Source organism: Bison bison, unplaced genomic scaffold (genome assembly GCF_000754665.1).
Source record: "Bison bison bison isolate TAMUID 2011002044 unplaced genomic scaffold, Bison_UMD1.0 scf7180017864144, whole genome shotgun sequence".
Classification (NCBI taxonomy): Eukaryota; Metazoa; Chordata; class Mammalia; order Artiodactyla; family Bovidae; genus Bison; species Bison bison.
The window spans coordinates 2158947-2175313 of record NW_011494716.1 but is presented as its reverse complement, the minus strand read 5'-3'; the positions used below and the strand labels follow the sequence as shown (position 1 = coordinate 2175313).

The 16367-nt window shown below is 55.6% G+C and overlaps 1 protein-coding gene across 1 annotated transcript in view; it reads left to right on the top strand.

Annotated features, from left to right (window-relative positions):
• The first annotated feature begins 757 nt into the window (after positions 1-757).
• Positions 758-16367, top strand: part of PPL (periplakin) — a 25123-nt gene continuing 9513 nt past the window's right edge. Inside the window, exons 1-14 of the mRNA XM_010840499.1 lie at positions 758-985; positions 6633-6787; positions 7442-7562; positions 8137-8250; positions 8348-8389; positions 9609-9770; positions 9868-9975; positions 11571-11666; positions 12925-13047; positions 13145-13291; positions 13891-14042; positions 14999-15096; positions 15266-15423; positions 16328-16365. Coding sequence (XP_010838801.1) covers positions 803-985; positions 6633-6787; positions 7442-7562; positions 8137-8250; positions 8348-8389; positions 9609-9770; positions 9868-9975; positions 11571-11666; positions 12925-13047; positions 13145-13291; positions 13891-14042; positions 14999-15096; positions 15266-15423; positions 16328-16365 — 1697 coding nt within the window. The 5' untranslated portion in view covers positions 758-802. The remainder of the gene's footprint in view (positions 986-6632; positions 6788-7441; positions 7563-8136; positions 8251-8347; positions 8390-9608; positions 9771-9867; positions 9976-11570; positions 11667-12924; positions 13048-13144; positions 13292-13890; positions 14043-14998; positions 15097-15265; positions 15424-16327; positions 16366-16367) is intronic.

Below are 16367 nucleotides of genomic sequence, written 5' to 3'. Positions count from 1 at the left end.
GGTGGAAACAGCCCAAATGTCCCATCAGTGGATAACCAGATAAATAAAATGTGACATAGCCAAGCCGTGGAATATTATGCAGCCATAAACAGGAATGGAGCACGGTCACACACTAGCTACAACACGGATGACCCTCAAGATATTGTTAAGTGAAAGAAGTTAGACACGGAAGGCCCCATGTTGTACGGAGTAGGCAAATCCATGGAGACAGAAAGTGGATTTGTGGTTGCTAGGGGCCATGGGGTGGAATGGTGAGGAGTGAGTTGCTGAAGGGGGTGGGGTTTCTATTTGGGGGTGGTGAAAATATTCTGAGATTACATAGCAACGATGGTTATACAACCTTGTGAATATACTGAAACCCCTGAATTATGCACTTTATTTTTCAAATTTACTTTTATTGGTTTATTTGGCTGCACCGGGTCTTAGTCATGACATGCGGGATGTGAACTCTTAGTTGCAGCAAGTGGCATCTCGTTCCCTGGCCAGGGATCGAAGCTGGGCCCCCAGCACTGGGAGCGTGTGGTCTTAACCACTGGACCGCCAGGGGATTCCCAGAATTAGCACACTTTTAAGGGGTGAATTTTATGACATGTGAGTTATATCTCAATAAAAAAAGTGGGAGAGCACAGTACGCTTGCTCTGCCAGCATGGCAAATAGAAGCACTGGGGTGACGGCCAGAGCAGAGGCTGATTCCCGGACGGCGCCGCCTCACTCTGTGCCTTTAGTGACATTGCCCTGGGGGTACAGCCAAGCTCCATTCCAGGCTCACTGGGCAGCTTCCCTCTGAGCCCAGGGCTGGGGATGGCCTGGGAGGCCGGGGCGCTGGCGGGACCCCGCCCCTGCCCTCCGGCCCCGTGGCTCACCTCCTGGCTCTCTGCCTGCAGCGTCTCTAACAAGGAGCTGTCGGAGCTCATCGAGCAGTTGCAGAAGAATGCCGACCAGGTGGAGAGGAACATCGTGGACACGGAAGCCAAGATGCAGAGAGTGAGTGCCCGCCTCCCACTCGGTGCCCCCGAGATGCCAGCCCCCTGGGGACCCGGGGCTCAGATGACCCCGAGGTTCTCACCTGGGCGTGATTCTGCTCCAGGGGACGTGTGGTCATGTCTGGAGACATTTTTAGCCATGGCACCCTGGGGAGTGCGGGGTCAGGTATCTAGCGATGGAGGCCAGAGAGGCTGCTATGTAGCCTACAGAGCACAGAATGATTCAGCCTCAAATGTCCAGTGCCCAGGTGGAGACACATTGAAGAGGAGCCTTCTTAGTGCTGTTAATACCAGCTCCTCCACCCCGGATACCGAGTTCCTGCAGCCATGGGCCCTGTCTGGAGCAGAACCGCAGTCTCAGGAGCCAGGCCTTGGCTAGGACCTTGGTTTTGCCACTTACTGTGTGACCTTGAGGAAGTCGCCTTACCTCCCTGTGCACCCGAAAGGGGAAACCATCACCCGGTCTCCTGGGCTGCTGGAGAGATTTGATGAGATTATGCAGGTGGCGCCAGTGGTTAAAGAACCCTCCTGCCAATGCAGATAGACCTTAAAGTGAAGTCGCTCAGCCGTGTCCGACTCTTTGCGACCCCGTGGACTGTAGCCCCCAGGCTCCTCCGTCCATGGGATTCTCCAGGCAAGAACACTGGAGTGAGTTGCCATTTCCTTTTCCAGGAGATCTTCCCAACCCAGGGATCGAACCCAGGTCTCCCACATTGCAGGCAGACACTTTACCATCTGAGCCACCAGGGAAACTCTTAAAGACCCAGGAAGACCTTAAAGACCCAGGTTCAATCCCTGGGTCGAGAAGATGCCCTGGAGAAGGAAATGGCAACCCACTCCAGTATTCTTGCTTGGAGGATCCCATGGACAGAGGGGCCTGGCGGGCTGCAGTCCACGGGGCCGCACAGAGTCGGGCACGACTGAGTGACTGAGCACAAGGCACGTATGCGGGTGCCATGCAGGGCTCCCTTTGATTAACAGCATCATCATCCTCGCTTCCCTACCACTGCCACTACTCAGACGCAGGCGGGCCAAATCATCTCCCCACTCCATGCCTCAGTAACAACCGGCCCGAGCCCAAAGGTTCTCCCAGGGATCCTGCTCCGCGGGCAGCCGTGCAGCCGTGCTCACACCTGTGAGCTGCTAAGCTGGCTGCCTCCTCTTCGAACCCCTCCCCACCAGCCCAGAGTGGTTGAGTTCATACCTTCTTTGTAGCTAGAGAGGGCCAGGATGGACTGTGTCAGTGACAGAGCTGACCTCAGAGCCATTCCCCCAGCCCTAGAGGGGTGTTGCCAGATTTAGCAAGTGAAAATACAGGATATCCAGTTCCATTTGAAGTTTAGGATGCAAATTTTTGTGGGTATGTCTCCCATGCACCACTTGGGATATACTTATGTTATGAATTATCCATTGTTTACCTGAAATTTGAATTTAAACGGGCATCTGTATTTCATCCACATTCCAGGCATGACTAAGACGCAGGTCCAGAGGAGCGCAGGGGCGTTGAGGGTGGACAGGTCATGAGGCTGGCTGGCCCCATGGCTGGCCCCAGGCCCAGACATGGCTGCCTCTCGGCTGACCGCCCAGGTGTCCACTCCCCTGAGGAACAGGGGTGGGTGGGGGGAATGACACCCTTCGGGTGAGAAGTAGGGGGTGGGGAGAGCTCGGGACAGGGGCAGGGTGGACGAGAGGGTGCTCTGCGCCCCTAGGGTCTCCTTCCCCCAGGACCTCCCTTCCCCCTCCCCGCTTCCGCCCCTCCTCTTTCTTTCCGGCCTCAGCTGACCCTCCAGCATCCCTCCCTCTGGCCGTGCCCTAGCCCTGATGCCCAGTCCCTCTGGCATTTTTTTTTTGTCCCCACTCTCATGATTGCTATGGTGGTGTGTGCGCTTTCCTAAATGAAAACAGCTTTTTGGGGTGTGTCATTTTTTCCTCCTAATAAAAGTAATATGTGTTCGTGACAAACATTTTGGGGCCAATAAACAAGTATAAAGAAGCAAATTAAGATGGCACATGATCCCACCAGCAGAGGGGAAGACCATCCCCTCACACCCGGTGTCTCTCTGACTTTTTCTGGCCTGTGAGAGTGTGAGGGAATAGACCCCAGCCCTCGTCTCATGGTATTTGCTTCGAGTCATGACTCAAAGTAGCAAGGATGTGTTTGGAAGATCGTTTTGAATTTGTTCTTTGTTTTAATTCAAATGAACAAACCAGATTTTGGAGATGGCACGGGCTCATCTTTTTGTCTTTTCTCTTCCTTCTTTTGGAAGAAAACATCATTATTAATTTTATTTTATTTAATGTTTTATAAATAATAATTTAAAACTATTCATAAATAAATATATCTATTCATTTCTAAGTTAAAATTAATTTTATTAAAAGAGAACCCAAAAGTTCTCTTTAATTTTCCTATTTTCTAAAATGGAAGTGAGGTTCACATGAGATAAAGTGAAGCATTTAAAGTGTAGAATTTCATGGCATTTCATACGTTTATGATATGCAATGACCACGTCTTTCTGGTCCCAAGGTGCTTTCATCCTCCCAAAGGGAACCCCTGTGCCCATCTGCCCGCGACTCTGCCTTCTGTCTCCTTGAATATACATATTCTGGGTATTTCATAGAAACAGAATCACACAGTGTGTGGCCTTGTGCACTGCTCTGCTTTCCCTGGTGGCTCAGATGGTAAAGAATCTGCCCACAATGCAGGAAACCCCTGTTCAATCCCTGGGTCTGGAAGATGCCCTGGAGATGAGAATGCCAACCCCGTCTAGTATTCCTGGGGCTTCCCTGGTGGTTCACATGGTAAAGAATCTGCCTGCAATACGGGAAACCCTGGTTTGACCCCTGGACTGGGAAGATCCCCTGGAGAAGGATATGACAACCCACTCCAGGATTCTTTTTGTACCTATCCCAATTTTTAAATGCCAGAAAAGCCGGAAGGCTTGGGGAACACCTGTAACCTCACCACACAGATCCTACCAGTAACCGTCTCCTGGATTTGCTTTATTGATTATCTGTCCGTCAGTGTGGGCAAAATTTACAGGATACGTCGGTCCCTATGACTTTTTTTTTGTACTTAAAAACACTTGTCTGTGTTAAGTGTCCAACTTTTAAGAGTTCACGCTTGTGAGTTTTCGCGTCAGTCGGTACCCATGGAACCTTTACTCAGGTCAAGTCAAAGGACATTTCCCGAAAGGTCCTGGGGGACCTTTGCAATCAATGTCACCCCCCCCACCCCCAAGGTAACCACAGCGCTGACCTGTCCTCATTGATCAGTCTTGCCCGACTGTGGACTCTTGAACGCCTGTGTGGCATCTTTTGGCTGGATATTCTCTCTCGTTTTGGCTGGACACATTTTGCATTCCCACGAGGCCCTGCACCTCTGGGAATTAGGAGATGATTAATTTACTTCCTCCTTTTGCAAAATTAATCTTTGACACGGTCATTGCCCAGCAGAGCTTCAGATCAACTGGCGAAGATGGAGCCGATAAAATTCCACCCAAGCCAAGAACCATGATGTTGAAACTTTTTAACCAGCCAGACCTACCCGCAGTGGGGCGATGGTCCAGCGACTTTGACCTTCTGCCACATGGGTCTCACCTCCAAAGCCCCACCCCTCGCTGCCCAGCCCTCCCAGAGTTGGCCCAGGAAAGACCTGGAATGTGGGCTGGATACCATCTCTTCCTCCAAGAGGGAGCTGAGTCATTTTACACCGTACCAGGCACACCACCACCTCCGTTCACTTCTTTTGCCTTTTGCTGTTTCTGCCTTTTGTGCTTTTTCTTTTTTTTAACAGCTTTATTGAGGCGGGTTTTACAGATCAGAAAATGCACCCCCTTCGAGCACACAGTGCAGTGATTTTTTTAGTAACATCACCGAGGGGTGCAGCCATCCTCACAGGTCGGTTTCCAAACCTGTAATCCCTTTGTAAGCTCCCCTGTGTATTGACTGCGGATTCCTGCTCCCATCTAGCCTCTTTTATGGATCCACCTACTTGGGGCAGTTCCCATAAACCAGTCCTGAGGGGCGTGGCCTTCAGTGCCCGGCTCCTCTCACTTGGTGGTTTTGAGCTCGTCCCCATCTGTACTCCCATCTTCTGGCAGCTGAGGGATAATCCCCTGGTCCCTTGGCTGCCTCTGCTGAAACATGGGTTTCTCTTACTGCCATTGCAGAGATGGGGACACTGACCCCCAGCTGGGGGTAGAGAACTGGCCTCCGAGGTCCCTTGTGTGATCCCCCCCGCCCCACCTGTGCTCAGTCCAGTCTCTGACTCGTCCCCCTGCCCACCCCCGGGCCTGGCTCAGAGCCCATCTGCGCTCCATGAAAGTCCACTAAGTGGATTAACAGGCTGTGTTTAACCTGCTGTTCCCACTGCCAGTTCATCATTCTTCCCTAAATTATCAGAGACCCTGGACTCATAAACCCTGAATATTCGTGGAAAGGTTGATGCTGAAGCTCCAATCCTTTGGCCATCTGACGAAAAGAGCCAGCTCTTTGGAAGAGACCCTGATGCTGGGAAAGATTGAGGGCAAAAGGAGAAGGGGATGGCTGAGGATGAGATGGTTAAATAACATCACTGACTCAATGGACATGAGCAGACTCCAGAAGATAGTCAAGGACAGGGAAGCCTGGTGTGCTGCAGATCCATGGGATTGCAAAGAGTCAGACATGACTTAGTGGCTGAACAGCAACAACTGGGACTCATCATCGACTGAGCAACTGTACCTCCCAGACGTCCACCCACTCTGTTCATTCTCGCCATTTCACTGGCAACACCCCAGCACGGGCCACCCTCAGCTCTCGCCTGGGCCTTGTCGCAACACCCGACTGTGCCCCTAGCTTGGACCCGCTCCCCTGAGGACCCCCTGGAGGAGTCGCCTTTAAGGATGGGTGGCACCATGCCCTGTCCCACCCCCAGCTTCCTCCCCTGACCGTCCTTCCAGTCATCATTTCCTGCCACAGGACCTTCACACAGGCCACTCCCTCTGCCTCCAATACTCTTCCCCTTCTTCCTTCATTCTTAGCCTGTGTCACTGCCTCGGGGGAGGCCTCACTGAATCCCAGAGCCCGAGCTCAAGCAGGTCCCCACGTTCCACCTCTGCTGTGCTTCCTTGGTAAACTCCGACCTGTGCAAACTTTGTCATCTTTGTTCCCTGACCAGGGAGCGAACCCATCTCCCCCTGCAGTGGAAATGTGGAGTCCTAACCACTGGACTGCTAGGGGGTTCCTGAGGTTTATTTATTGACAGGCCTTTCCTGGGGTCTCCCTCCTCCCTTGGTGGCACAGTGGTAAAGAATCTGCCTGCCAATGCAAGAGATGCAAGAGCCGCAGGTTCTATGCCTGGGTTGGGAAGATCCCCTGGAGGAGGAAATGGCAACCCACTCCAGTATTCTGGCCTGGAAAATCGCATGGACAGAGGAGCCTGGCAGGCTACAGTCCACGGAGCTGCAAAGAGTCAGACAACTGAGCGCGCGCACACACTGCCCTCCTCCCTGGGCTGGATGGGCCATGTCTCTCTGTGCACAGCCGTGTCCCGAGCCTGCTATCTCAGAGCAGGGGCTGGGCAGGGCCAGGGGAGCCCCCCGATCCTGGCTGTGCCCCCTGAGTCCCTGCCCTCTGTCTTCCCCACCCCTTTCTCGTGCCTCTCGCAGGACCTGGCCCGGCTGCAGGAGGGCCAGCAGCCCGAGCACCGGGATGTGGCCCTGCAGAAGGTGTCAGACTCTGAGAAGCTGCTCTACGTGCTGGAGGCGGACGCGGCCATCGCCAAGCACATGAAGCACCCCCAGGGGGACATGATCGCTGAGGAGTAGGTCCCCTCTGCTTCTGGTCCTGAGGGAGCCACTCGGAGTCAGAGCAGCGGGGCTGTAGCCGCTCAGTGTGCAGACACCTGAGTCAGGGTTTGTGGAGGGCTGACGGTGGGGCCAGCCCTAGCTGAACACTTCACGTGATCCTTCCAACAACCTATTTCACAGCTAGGGAAATTGAGGCTTGGAGTACCCGGGTCCCCTGTCCTGGTCACAGTGTGATCGCAGTCCCCGACCTCCAAGCTTGTGAGTGCACTGTCCCCTGCCTGATGCCTGGCTGGCTTTCTGAGCTCCTGGCTCTTGCCTCAGCTCAGACATAGACAGAGCACTGTCCCTGTCACAGCCCAGCCCTGGGCCCTGCCGGGTGGATAGTGGGCTCCAGAGAGCAGCAGACTGGCCTGTTTGTTCTGGAAACCTCTATGGCACATAGTAGGCCCTGGGGAAATATTGGTGGGGGAAGGCAGGATAAAAGAAAGTGGGCAGGAGCAGGGCAGGGAGTGACTGCCTGGACCCAAGGCCACTGTGACCCTGACCTTCCAGGCCACTGAGCAGAAACCTGCGACTGGGGCCTGGGTGGGAGACCCACCTTGAGGCAGAAATACTACACCTGCCCACCAGCCCTGCTAACCAAGGTGGTCTCTCCCCTTCCCACTCAGCATCCGTCAGCTGAAGGAGCGTGTGACCAACCTCCGCGGGAAACACAAGCAGATCTACAACCTGGTGGTGAAAGAGGTGGACCCGCAGGTCAACTGGGAGGCGCTGGTGGAGGAAAAGCTGGTACGGCCCGGGCTTCGGCTGGGGTGGGGCCGTGTAAGGGCCAGGAGCCCTCCCTCCATTGCATGGGCACTGGTGTCCTGCTGTTCCTGGTTATTCCCTGATGTCTTTGTTGATGAGATGAGCAAGGCTCAGAGAGGTGCAGTGCCTAGCCCAGGGTCACACAGCAGATGTGGTGGAGGTTGGAACCCTCCCAGGATCGTTGGGGTGCTGGTCAGCTGGGGGCAGCAGCCAGGTTTCTGGCTGGCCGCTGGTCTTCCTGTGCCCTCACCAGCCCATCTCCACCCCGGAGAAGCCCGGCCACTGGTGTGATCCTGAGCAAGTGACTCCCCCAGCCGAGCCTCTGTTTTCCCATCTGTGAAATGGAAACCACGAGGGCCTCTGAGGTTGCAGTGAGATTAAATGTGATCAGGGTGACAACGTCTTCCCTCCTCCCTCCGGGGCTACTTAACTGCCTCCTCGGATGGCGCTGTGAGGAGGAGGGCTAAGGTTCCCGGGGCATGGGTCCTGGGTGGCCTGCGAGTCCTGGGCCCCCGGCCCATGCCCGTGTGTGTCGTGCCCCCGCCTCCCTGGCCAGGACGAGCTGAGCAGCCAGGGCTTCGGGACGGAACTCCCGCTGGTAGGCCAGCAGGTGGAGCAACACAACGTCTTTCACAACGAGGTCAAGGCCATCGGGCCCCACCTGGCCAAGGTGTGTGCCTGGGGGGAGGGGTAGAAGGGACCCTGGGGAGGAGGGGCTGCTGCCTGCAGCCCCCCACCCTAACCCGTGTCCTCGGCCTCATCCTCAGGAGCAGAATGGTGAACTCCAGGCCAAGTACCAGAAACTGCTGGTGAGACGCCCCCAGGACCGGGATGGGAGGGGATGGGAAGCCGGGCTGTGGGCAAAGAAGTGTGTGCGGTTAACACTTCAAGCAGGATGGAGGGGGATGAAGTGGGGAGAAGCAGTATCCCGAGCCCCTATCTGCGAGGCAACCCTGATTGCCCTTTGCTCATAGGAAATCCCAAGAGACCCTGTGATATAGTTTATCCTACTGTTTGCTGCTTAATTTTTCATTGAGCACCTACTATGTGCCAAGTACAATGCCAGGTGCTTAATAAGCAAAAGTTCTCTATTTCTCTTTTCAAAACCTTCTTTTTTATAACTGCACGTGATGCGTAAATGCTTTCTTGTTGTGAATGTTACAGACACCTCAGACAAGAGAATGTAGGGACGGTAACAGTGTAGCTCATAGTAGGAGGCTCTGGAGCTGGGCCGCCTCCACCCCCTTTAGGTGGGGAGACCTCAAGCATGAGCTGCTGAGTCTCTGGGGACCTCAGTCTCCTCATCTGTAAAATGGAGTCACTTCCACTCCTTGGCTTACAGGAAGCTTTCAGGGTTGCATGAGTTGATGTTGGATAAGTCCTTTGCACAGTCATGGGACATGGTGGGCTCCCCCGTACGTGTTCACCACTGTTCTCACTTGCATAGTGGAATTCAGACACCCCCTCCCCACTGCCCTGTGGTAGTTTGCACCATGACATGTTAAGGACAAAAGCAGAAGCGTAGCTGCTGACGTTTATGGAGCACCAACTGTATGCCAGGCTTGGTGCCCTATGAGATCTGTGCTGTTATTCCCATTTTGCAGATGAGTAAACCGAGGCTCCACAAGCATGTCTATTCTGTGAGGGTTTTGTCTCGCTCACTGCTATATCGCAGGGCCTGGAGCCATGCCCAGCACTTGCATACATGCCAAGTTGCTTCAGTCATATCTGACTTTTGTGACCCTATGGACTGTAGCCCGCCAGGTTCCTTTGTCCATGGGATTCTCCAGGCAAGAACACTGGAGTGGGTTCATGCCCTCCTCCAGGGGATCTTCCCGACCCAGGGATAGAACCCAAGTCTCTTTGTGCATTAGCCCAGCACTCAGTAGATGCACAATAAACGTTTGCTGAATGAATGAAGGGGTTTGGGAGGGTCAGATGACTTATCCAAGGGAGTCCAGCGGGGCAGGAGGTGTGGAGGGAGTCCCTTGCCGGCGAGGCTGCAGCCCTGTTCTTGCCTGCCTGCAGGCGGCGTCACAGGCGCGGCAGCGGCACCTGAGCTCACTGCAGGACTACATGCAGCGCTGCACGAACGAGCTGTACTGGCTGGACCAGCAGGCCCAGGGCCGCATACAGTATGACTGGAGTGACCGCAACCTCAACTACCCCAGCCGCCGGCGCCAGTACGAGGTGGGTGCTGGGCTCTGGGGGTGTGGGGCAGGGGGCCCCGGAAGGAGCTCGGGGCTGCCCGGCTGGGCGCTGAGCCCCTCCACTGCCCTCGCTGCAGAATTTCATCCACCGGAACCTGGAGGCCAAAGAGGAGAGGATTAACAAGCTGCACAGCGAGGGTGACCAGCTGCTCGCCGCTGAGCACCCCGGGAGGAACTCCATTGAGGTGCGTGAGCCCCAGGGAGGGACACTTGCTTCAGGCTGGCCTCCAGGTGACCTCTGCTCTGGGCTCCCTGCACTCAGGCAGGCCCCAGGGTCCTGTGTCCAGTGTCTGTCTGTCTTTCCACTTTGCCGTCTCCCTTTCCTCTGTCTGGCCCTGCCTCCTCTCTCGATGCCCTGGCCCTCGGTCCCTAGACTTCTGAAGCCCACGTGGTGCCTGTATTAGTTTCCTGTTGTTGTTGTAACAAATGACCACCAATTTGGAGGCTTTAAACAATGGAAAGTTATTCTCTCATAGTTCTGGAGGCCAGAAATTCAGAATCAAGGTGTTGGCAGGCTTGTTTCTTCTGAGGGCTCTAGGGGAGAATCCTTCCTTTTCTCTTTTCTTGAGTCTGGTGACTGCTGGCAATCCTTGGCTTTCCGGCAGTTCAGTTCAGTTCAGTCGCTCAGTCGTGTCCGACTCTTTGCAACCCCATGAATCGCAGCACGCCAGGCCTCCTTGTCCATCACCAATTCCCGGAGTTCACTCAGACTCACGTCCATCAAGTTGGTGATGCCATCCAGCCATCTCATCCTCTGTCGTCCCCTTCTCCTCCTGCCCCCAATCCCTCCCAGCACCAGAGTCTTTTCCAATGAGTCAACTCTTCGCATGAGGTGGCCAAAGTACTGGAGTTTCAGCTTTAGCATCATTCCTTCCAAAGAAATCCCAGGGCTGATCTCCTTCAGAATGGACTGGTTGGATCTCCGTGCAGTCCAAGGGACTCTCAAGAGTCTTCTCCAACACCACAGTTCAAAAGCATCAATTCTTCAGCGCTCAGCTTTCTTCACAGTCCAACTCTCACATCCATACATGACCACTGGAAACACCATAGCCTTGACTAGACGGACACCTCCTATCTCCACCTCTGTGTCCACATGGCCTTCTCATCTGTGTGTCCTCTTCTTTTCCTATAAGGACACCCTGAATCTAGGATTTCATCTTGATATTCTTAACTGATTATATCTGCAAAAGTCCTATTCCAAATAAAGCCACATTTTGAGTTCTGGTGGACATGAATTTGGGGAGTACCTTGTAAGATTTTTTTAAAAGCACCACGTGGTCTGGGCAGACATAGCCCCTACTTGTCCCTTGTGCAGTGCACAACCTGTGCGCCCGAACATGGCAGCCCTGCTTGACTCCTCAATACATCCTCCTCTCTCCTCCTCCCACTCCTGGGCAGGAACTGGCTGGGAGTCACACCCATGCAGAAGCCAGATGCCCCTCTCCTCTACCCTTTTCTGGTCTGGAATCCTGCCATCCCGCCCCTGGTGTCCCAGATACCTGTGTGTGTGTGTGTGTGCTAAATCGCTTCGGTCATGTTCGACTGTTTGCTGCCCTATGGACTGTAGCCTGCCAGGCTCCTCTGTCTGTGGGATTCTCCAGGCAGGAATACTGGAATGGATTTCCTTGCTCTCCTCAAGGGGCTCTTCCCGACCCAGGGATCGAACCCACATCTCTTACATCTGCTACAATGGCAGGCAGGCTCTTTATTGCTAGCGCCACCTGGGAAGCCCTGCCCCAGATACCTGGCCAGCAGCAATGTGCCCCCTTTCTCCTGGCAGGCTCACATGGAGGCTGTCCACGCAGATTGGAAGGAATACCTGAACCTGCTCATCTGCGAGGAGAGCCACCTGAAGTACATGGAAGACTACCACCAGGTGCCTGCCAGCCGGGCCCCATGGGGGGAGCACCCAGCGCCCACTTGGCTCCCTTGTGGGCTCAGCACCGCTTCCTCGGGAGCCTTTCAGAGCTGCCTTCCCACGCCTCCCAATGTCTCTGGTTCTCATGGTAGACATGCATGTGCCCTAAGATTTCCAGGCCCTTGTCTGCCTCCCGTGGGGGCTGGGACTGGAGAGTCTTAACTCACCAAGATGGCACAGGTGCAGGAATAGGTGTGTGGGGTTTTCGTTTTGGGATATGTATTGTATGAAGTTTGCCATTTTAGGCATTCTTAAGTGCACAACCCAATGCAGTGATTATATTCACAATGTTGTGCAACCACCACCACTGTCTTTCCAAAACGTGTTCACCACCCCAAGTAGAACTTCTGTACCTAATAAGCAGTCACCTCCCCCATTCCAACCCCTGATAACCACCCCTCTACTTTCTGTCTCTTTGGATTTGCCCATTTTAGATATTTCATAGAAGTGGACTCACATGATCTGTGGCCTTTTGTGTTTGGTTCTTTCACTGAACAAAACGTTTTCAAGGTTCATCATGAACCGGAACTTCATTCCATTTCACGGCTGAATAATATTCCATCGATTCCATTGTATGCGTGGACCATGTTGTGTTTCTCCATTCACAATGTTGATGGATACTACAGTATTTCCACTGGAATGTGTTTTTAATAAGACAGCTGCACGTGATTCTTGTGAGCAGGCAGTTTGGGGACATTGGAACTCAGATGGCACTGACATAACTAACTCGGCGTCATAGTGTCTCAGTCCTGCCGGGCTGTGGACTTCCCAGGGATCCCAAAATCATGTTCAGCTGCAGCCCAGGGGACAGCTGTCAGTGAATGATTCCAGAGCTGATAGGCTGAAAAACGGGCAAGAGTTTCCCAGAACCAAGTGGGGAGGCTTGCCTTCCATGTACTGAGGCTTAGAATAAGTCAGGGTGTTCCCAGCACAAAGACAGGAGTGGAATAGAGGAGAACCCTAAGGTTACTGGTGTATGGACGTGAAACCAGCTTGTCATAGAGGTGGCATTGCATGGATTCCTGAGAAGGGACCCAGTCTCTCCCTGTGAAGCCCCCCAGGAAGGTGGGCTGGGGAGGGCTGGGGGTGTCCCTGTGATTCAGGGTGAGTGGGAGGCCCAGCCCCACCTGGGAGTGGGCTTCAAGTCACAGCCAGGATGAGCCTCAGGCATCCTGGTGGACTCCCACCCATGATGGGGCCCTCTGGTCTCCCCTAGTTCCACAAAGACATGAAGGATGCCCAGGAGCTGCTTCGCAAGGTGGACTCAGACCTGAACCAGAAATACAGCCCTGACTTCAAGGACCGATACCAGATTGAGCTGCTGCTGCGGGAGCTGGATGTGAGTGCTGCCCGCCGAGTAGGCCCTTCCCCGACTCCCTGCCTGCTGCCTGGAGAGGGCTGCGTGGTCTCACCTGGGCACTCCCCTCCACATCCAGGACCAGGAGAAGGCTCTGGACAAGTACGAGCATGTGGTGCGGGGGCTGCAGAAGCGAGGGCAGCAGGTGGTGCCCCTCAAGTACCGCCGGGAGACGCCCCTCAAGCCCATCCCCGTGGAGGCGCTCTGTGACTTCGAGGGTGACCAGGTGAGCCCCTGCCCAGGTGTTCCAGGTGCCCCAGGCAGACTGGGCCCAGATTGGCCTCTTCTCCACTCACTGAAAGGTCTAAGGGATGACAGGGAGGAGACAGGACCTCAGATGTTTTCAGGAGCCTGTGTTCATCTCCATCATTGGGGTCACTCTCTGCCAGCGCCCCGTCCCCCGCATGGTCCCACCTGCTGCCCTGGCCTTCTGTCCCACCAGCTTAGAGGCGCCAGTTATTCCAGCAGATGTCTCAGGGAAGGTTCTCATTGGCCCACTCTTGAGTCATGTGTGCAGCCTGAACCAATCACTGCGAGTGCCATTCTGTCATTGGCCAGACCTGAGTCACACGTTCACCCTGAGCAGTCAGAGGATGAAGGGAGGAGACTTCCTGGGCTGGGCCTGCATGGGCGGAAGCGGGTCCCCAGAGGGAAGTCCAGGTGGGTGTTAGGCTGGCAGAGCCTCTCTTTATGATGAAACGTCTTGAGGAGTTTCTGAGAGACAGGCTAAGGCTCCCCAGGTCCCAGAGTTCGGCAGTGATGGGCTTCCGGCCACCAGCTGTGATAGGTCTCTCCATGTGTCCTGACTGGCCTGTTCCCCACCAGGGCCTGATCTCTCGGGGCTACAGCTACACCCTGCAGAGGAACAATGGGGAGAGCTGGGACCTCACCGACAGTGCGGGGAACAAGCTGACCGCCCCGGCCGTCTGCTTCATGATCCCGCCCACTGACCCCGAGGCCCTGGCTCTGGCTGAAAGGTATGGGGTAAAGGAGGAGGAGCTGGTGTGGTGTGTGGCCGCACCCCCTTGGCTCCCAGGCCCCATTCACAGCCCTGGGCACCACAGCTGAGCCTCAGGGTGCCACTTATGTCCTACACGTGCACCCCCTTTGGAGGCTCAGGTGGGACAGCAGCAGATCCCACTGGCCTGGCCAACTTGTGTGTGAGTGTCTGGCTCTGGGCACATTGCAGGGAGGGGCCTTTCTGCAGGTGCCCCTGGGCCTGGGCATGCGTAACTCCCTCCACCTGCACGTCAACCCATCGCTTTGTTGACTCAGACCTTTTGGCTTGAAGACCCCAGCCCCGGGGGCCACGTCTTCTGTGAAGCCATCCCTGATTGCCCCCTCCCCTTGTCCTCCACTCTGGCTCCAGGACAAAAGGCTGCCTCCTCTTGGCTCCCAAGCACCTTCTCCCACCTCGTGTGCTGCTCTCATGAGGCTGCTCTGTGTCTGTGTGTCCATCCCACCGGGCAGAGGTTCCTTGAGATGTGGTATACTTTCAGGGTCTTATTCCATACCTGGTGCAAAGCAGGCACCAAAGAAATCTGTGTTGAATGAGCAATTCAGGAACTCCTTCATTTATTCGTTCAGCAGATATGCATTGAACATCTGCTATGCATTGCTCCCTCGGAGGAAGCATCGTGGTGGGGAAAAGTTATGAGCAAACAAGACCATTGTAGGTCATAAGACTTGCTACAAAGGAAAAAGAGAGGAAGAAAGGAGAGGCGGAAGGGGCCCACTGAACCTGGGAGCAGAGAGAAACCGGTGTTTCAGCAGATCCTCTGTGTGCATGTGTTGTGTTGACTTTTCAAAGCATTTTGAGGAGCTGCCTGACTCCTCAGGGCTGCCTGTTGAGCCAGAGCCCAGGGTCCCGCTAATGTGGGTGGTGGGGGCATGGACTGCCTCAGGGTCTCCAGCCCATTTTTTGCTGTCACAGCCTGGGCAGCCAGTACCAGAGCCTGCGGCAGAAGGCAGCTGGGAGCAGAAAGGCGCTCCAGGAGCGGCATGAGGTGCTGAAGGCAGAGAGCTCTGGAGGTGGGTACCAGGGCCACTGCCTGAGGCTCTGGGGGGACAGGGAAGGGGCCCGGATCCAGGGTCTGTGCAGCAGACAGAACAGCACGGTAGGTGGGGGGGCACACGCTGAGCTGACCCCTAAACACCCCCAGGGCCCCCACGTTCCCCTGACTCTGACCTCCTCCAGCAGATGCCTCGGACCTGCAGGGCCGCCAGCTGCTGGCCGGCTTGGACAAGGTGGCCAGCGACCTGGACCGGCAGGAGAAGGCCATCACGGCCATCCTGCGGCCGCCGCTGGAGCAGGGCCGGGCTGTGCAGGACAGCGCCGAGCGGGCCAAGGACCTCAAGGTACCCAGGGCTGGGGGCACAGGCTGGCCCCGTGGGCTTCCCAGGGGCCCTGCCCATGGTCTCATGCCCGTGGGGGCTCTGGGTGCTCCACGGGTCTACTTGCCATGTGTAACGGGAAGCCGTGAGTCGCAGGGAGAGGTGCTGTTTCTAGGCTGAGAACTGAAGAGGTACCAGAGGCCTGGTACCCCCAGACATGTCTCCAGGAGAAAGGGCTCTTGATAGAGCTGATGACGGCAGCACTGCAGCCCAAGCAGGTCAGCACCCAGCTGGGAGAGAGGCGGGGCGCCCGGTGGCCCAGGGGCTCTGGGCCGACAGAGCCGGCCCCCTTGCCCTGACTGCAGACCTCAGTTTCTTCAGTAAAATGGGCTGGCTGCCCACTCAGGGGGCCTCGGGAGGATGGAGCACAGGAACTCCTTCACACACACACACACACACACACACACACACAGAGACAGAGTTTCTGGGGTCCTTGGCCCCCTCCGTCGTGGGTACAACCTTCCCCGGTCAACAGAGGAGGCTTGGAACTCAGAGCAGCGCCGTGGCCCTTGATGGGGCTCGTGCCAGGGCTGGGAGGGGCTGAGCCAAGGCCTGGTACGGGGGTGGGGGGCGTGGCTGCAAACTCCTAAGCCGCATGGAGTCCTACGCATCTCGTCAGGGTTCCCCCCAAAGATGAGTAGCACCATCCCCGTGGAGTAGTGGGAACTGGAAGTGCTTGGTGTCACCTGTTGGTTTTCATCAGTCCTGAGTCCCTGTCGGGTGCATCAGAACCCCCAGGGATGCTCATTCTAGACCCCGACTCCTAGGCCAGTGCCCCAGATGCCCAGGCAGCCCCCACCCCAGGGAGGGTGTCCCGGGGGAGAGGGGCCGCTGGTTGCGGCCAACACGAGGGCTCTGGTCCCCACAGAACATCACCAACGAGCTGCTGCGGATCGAGCCCGAGAAGG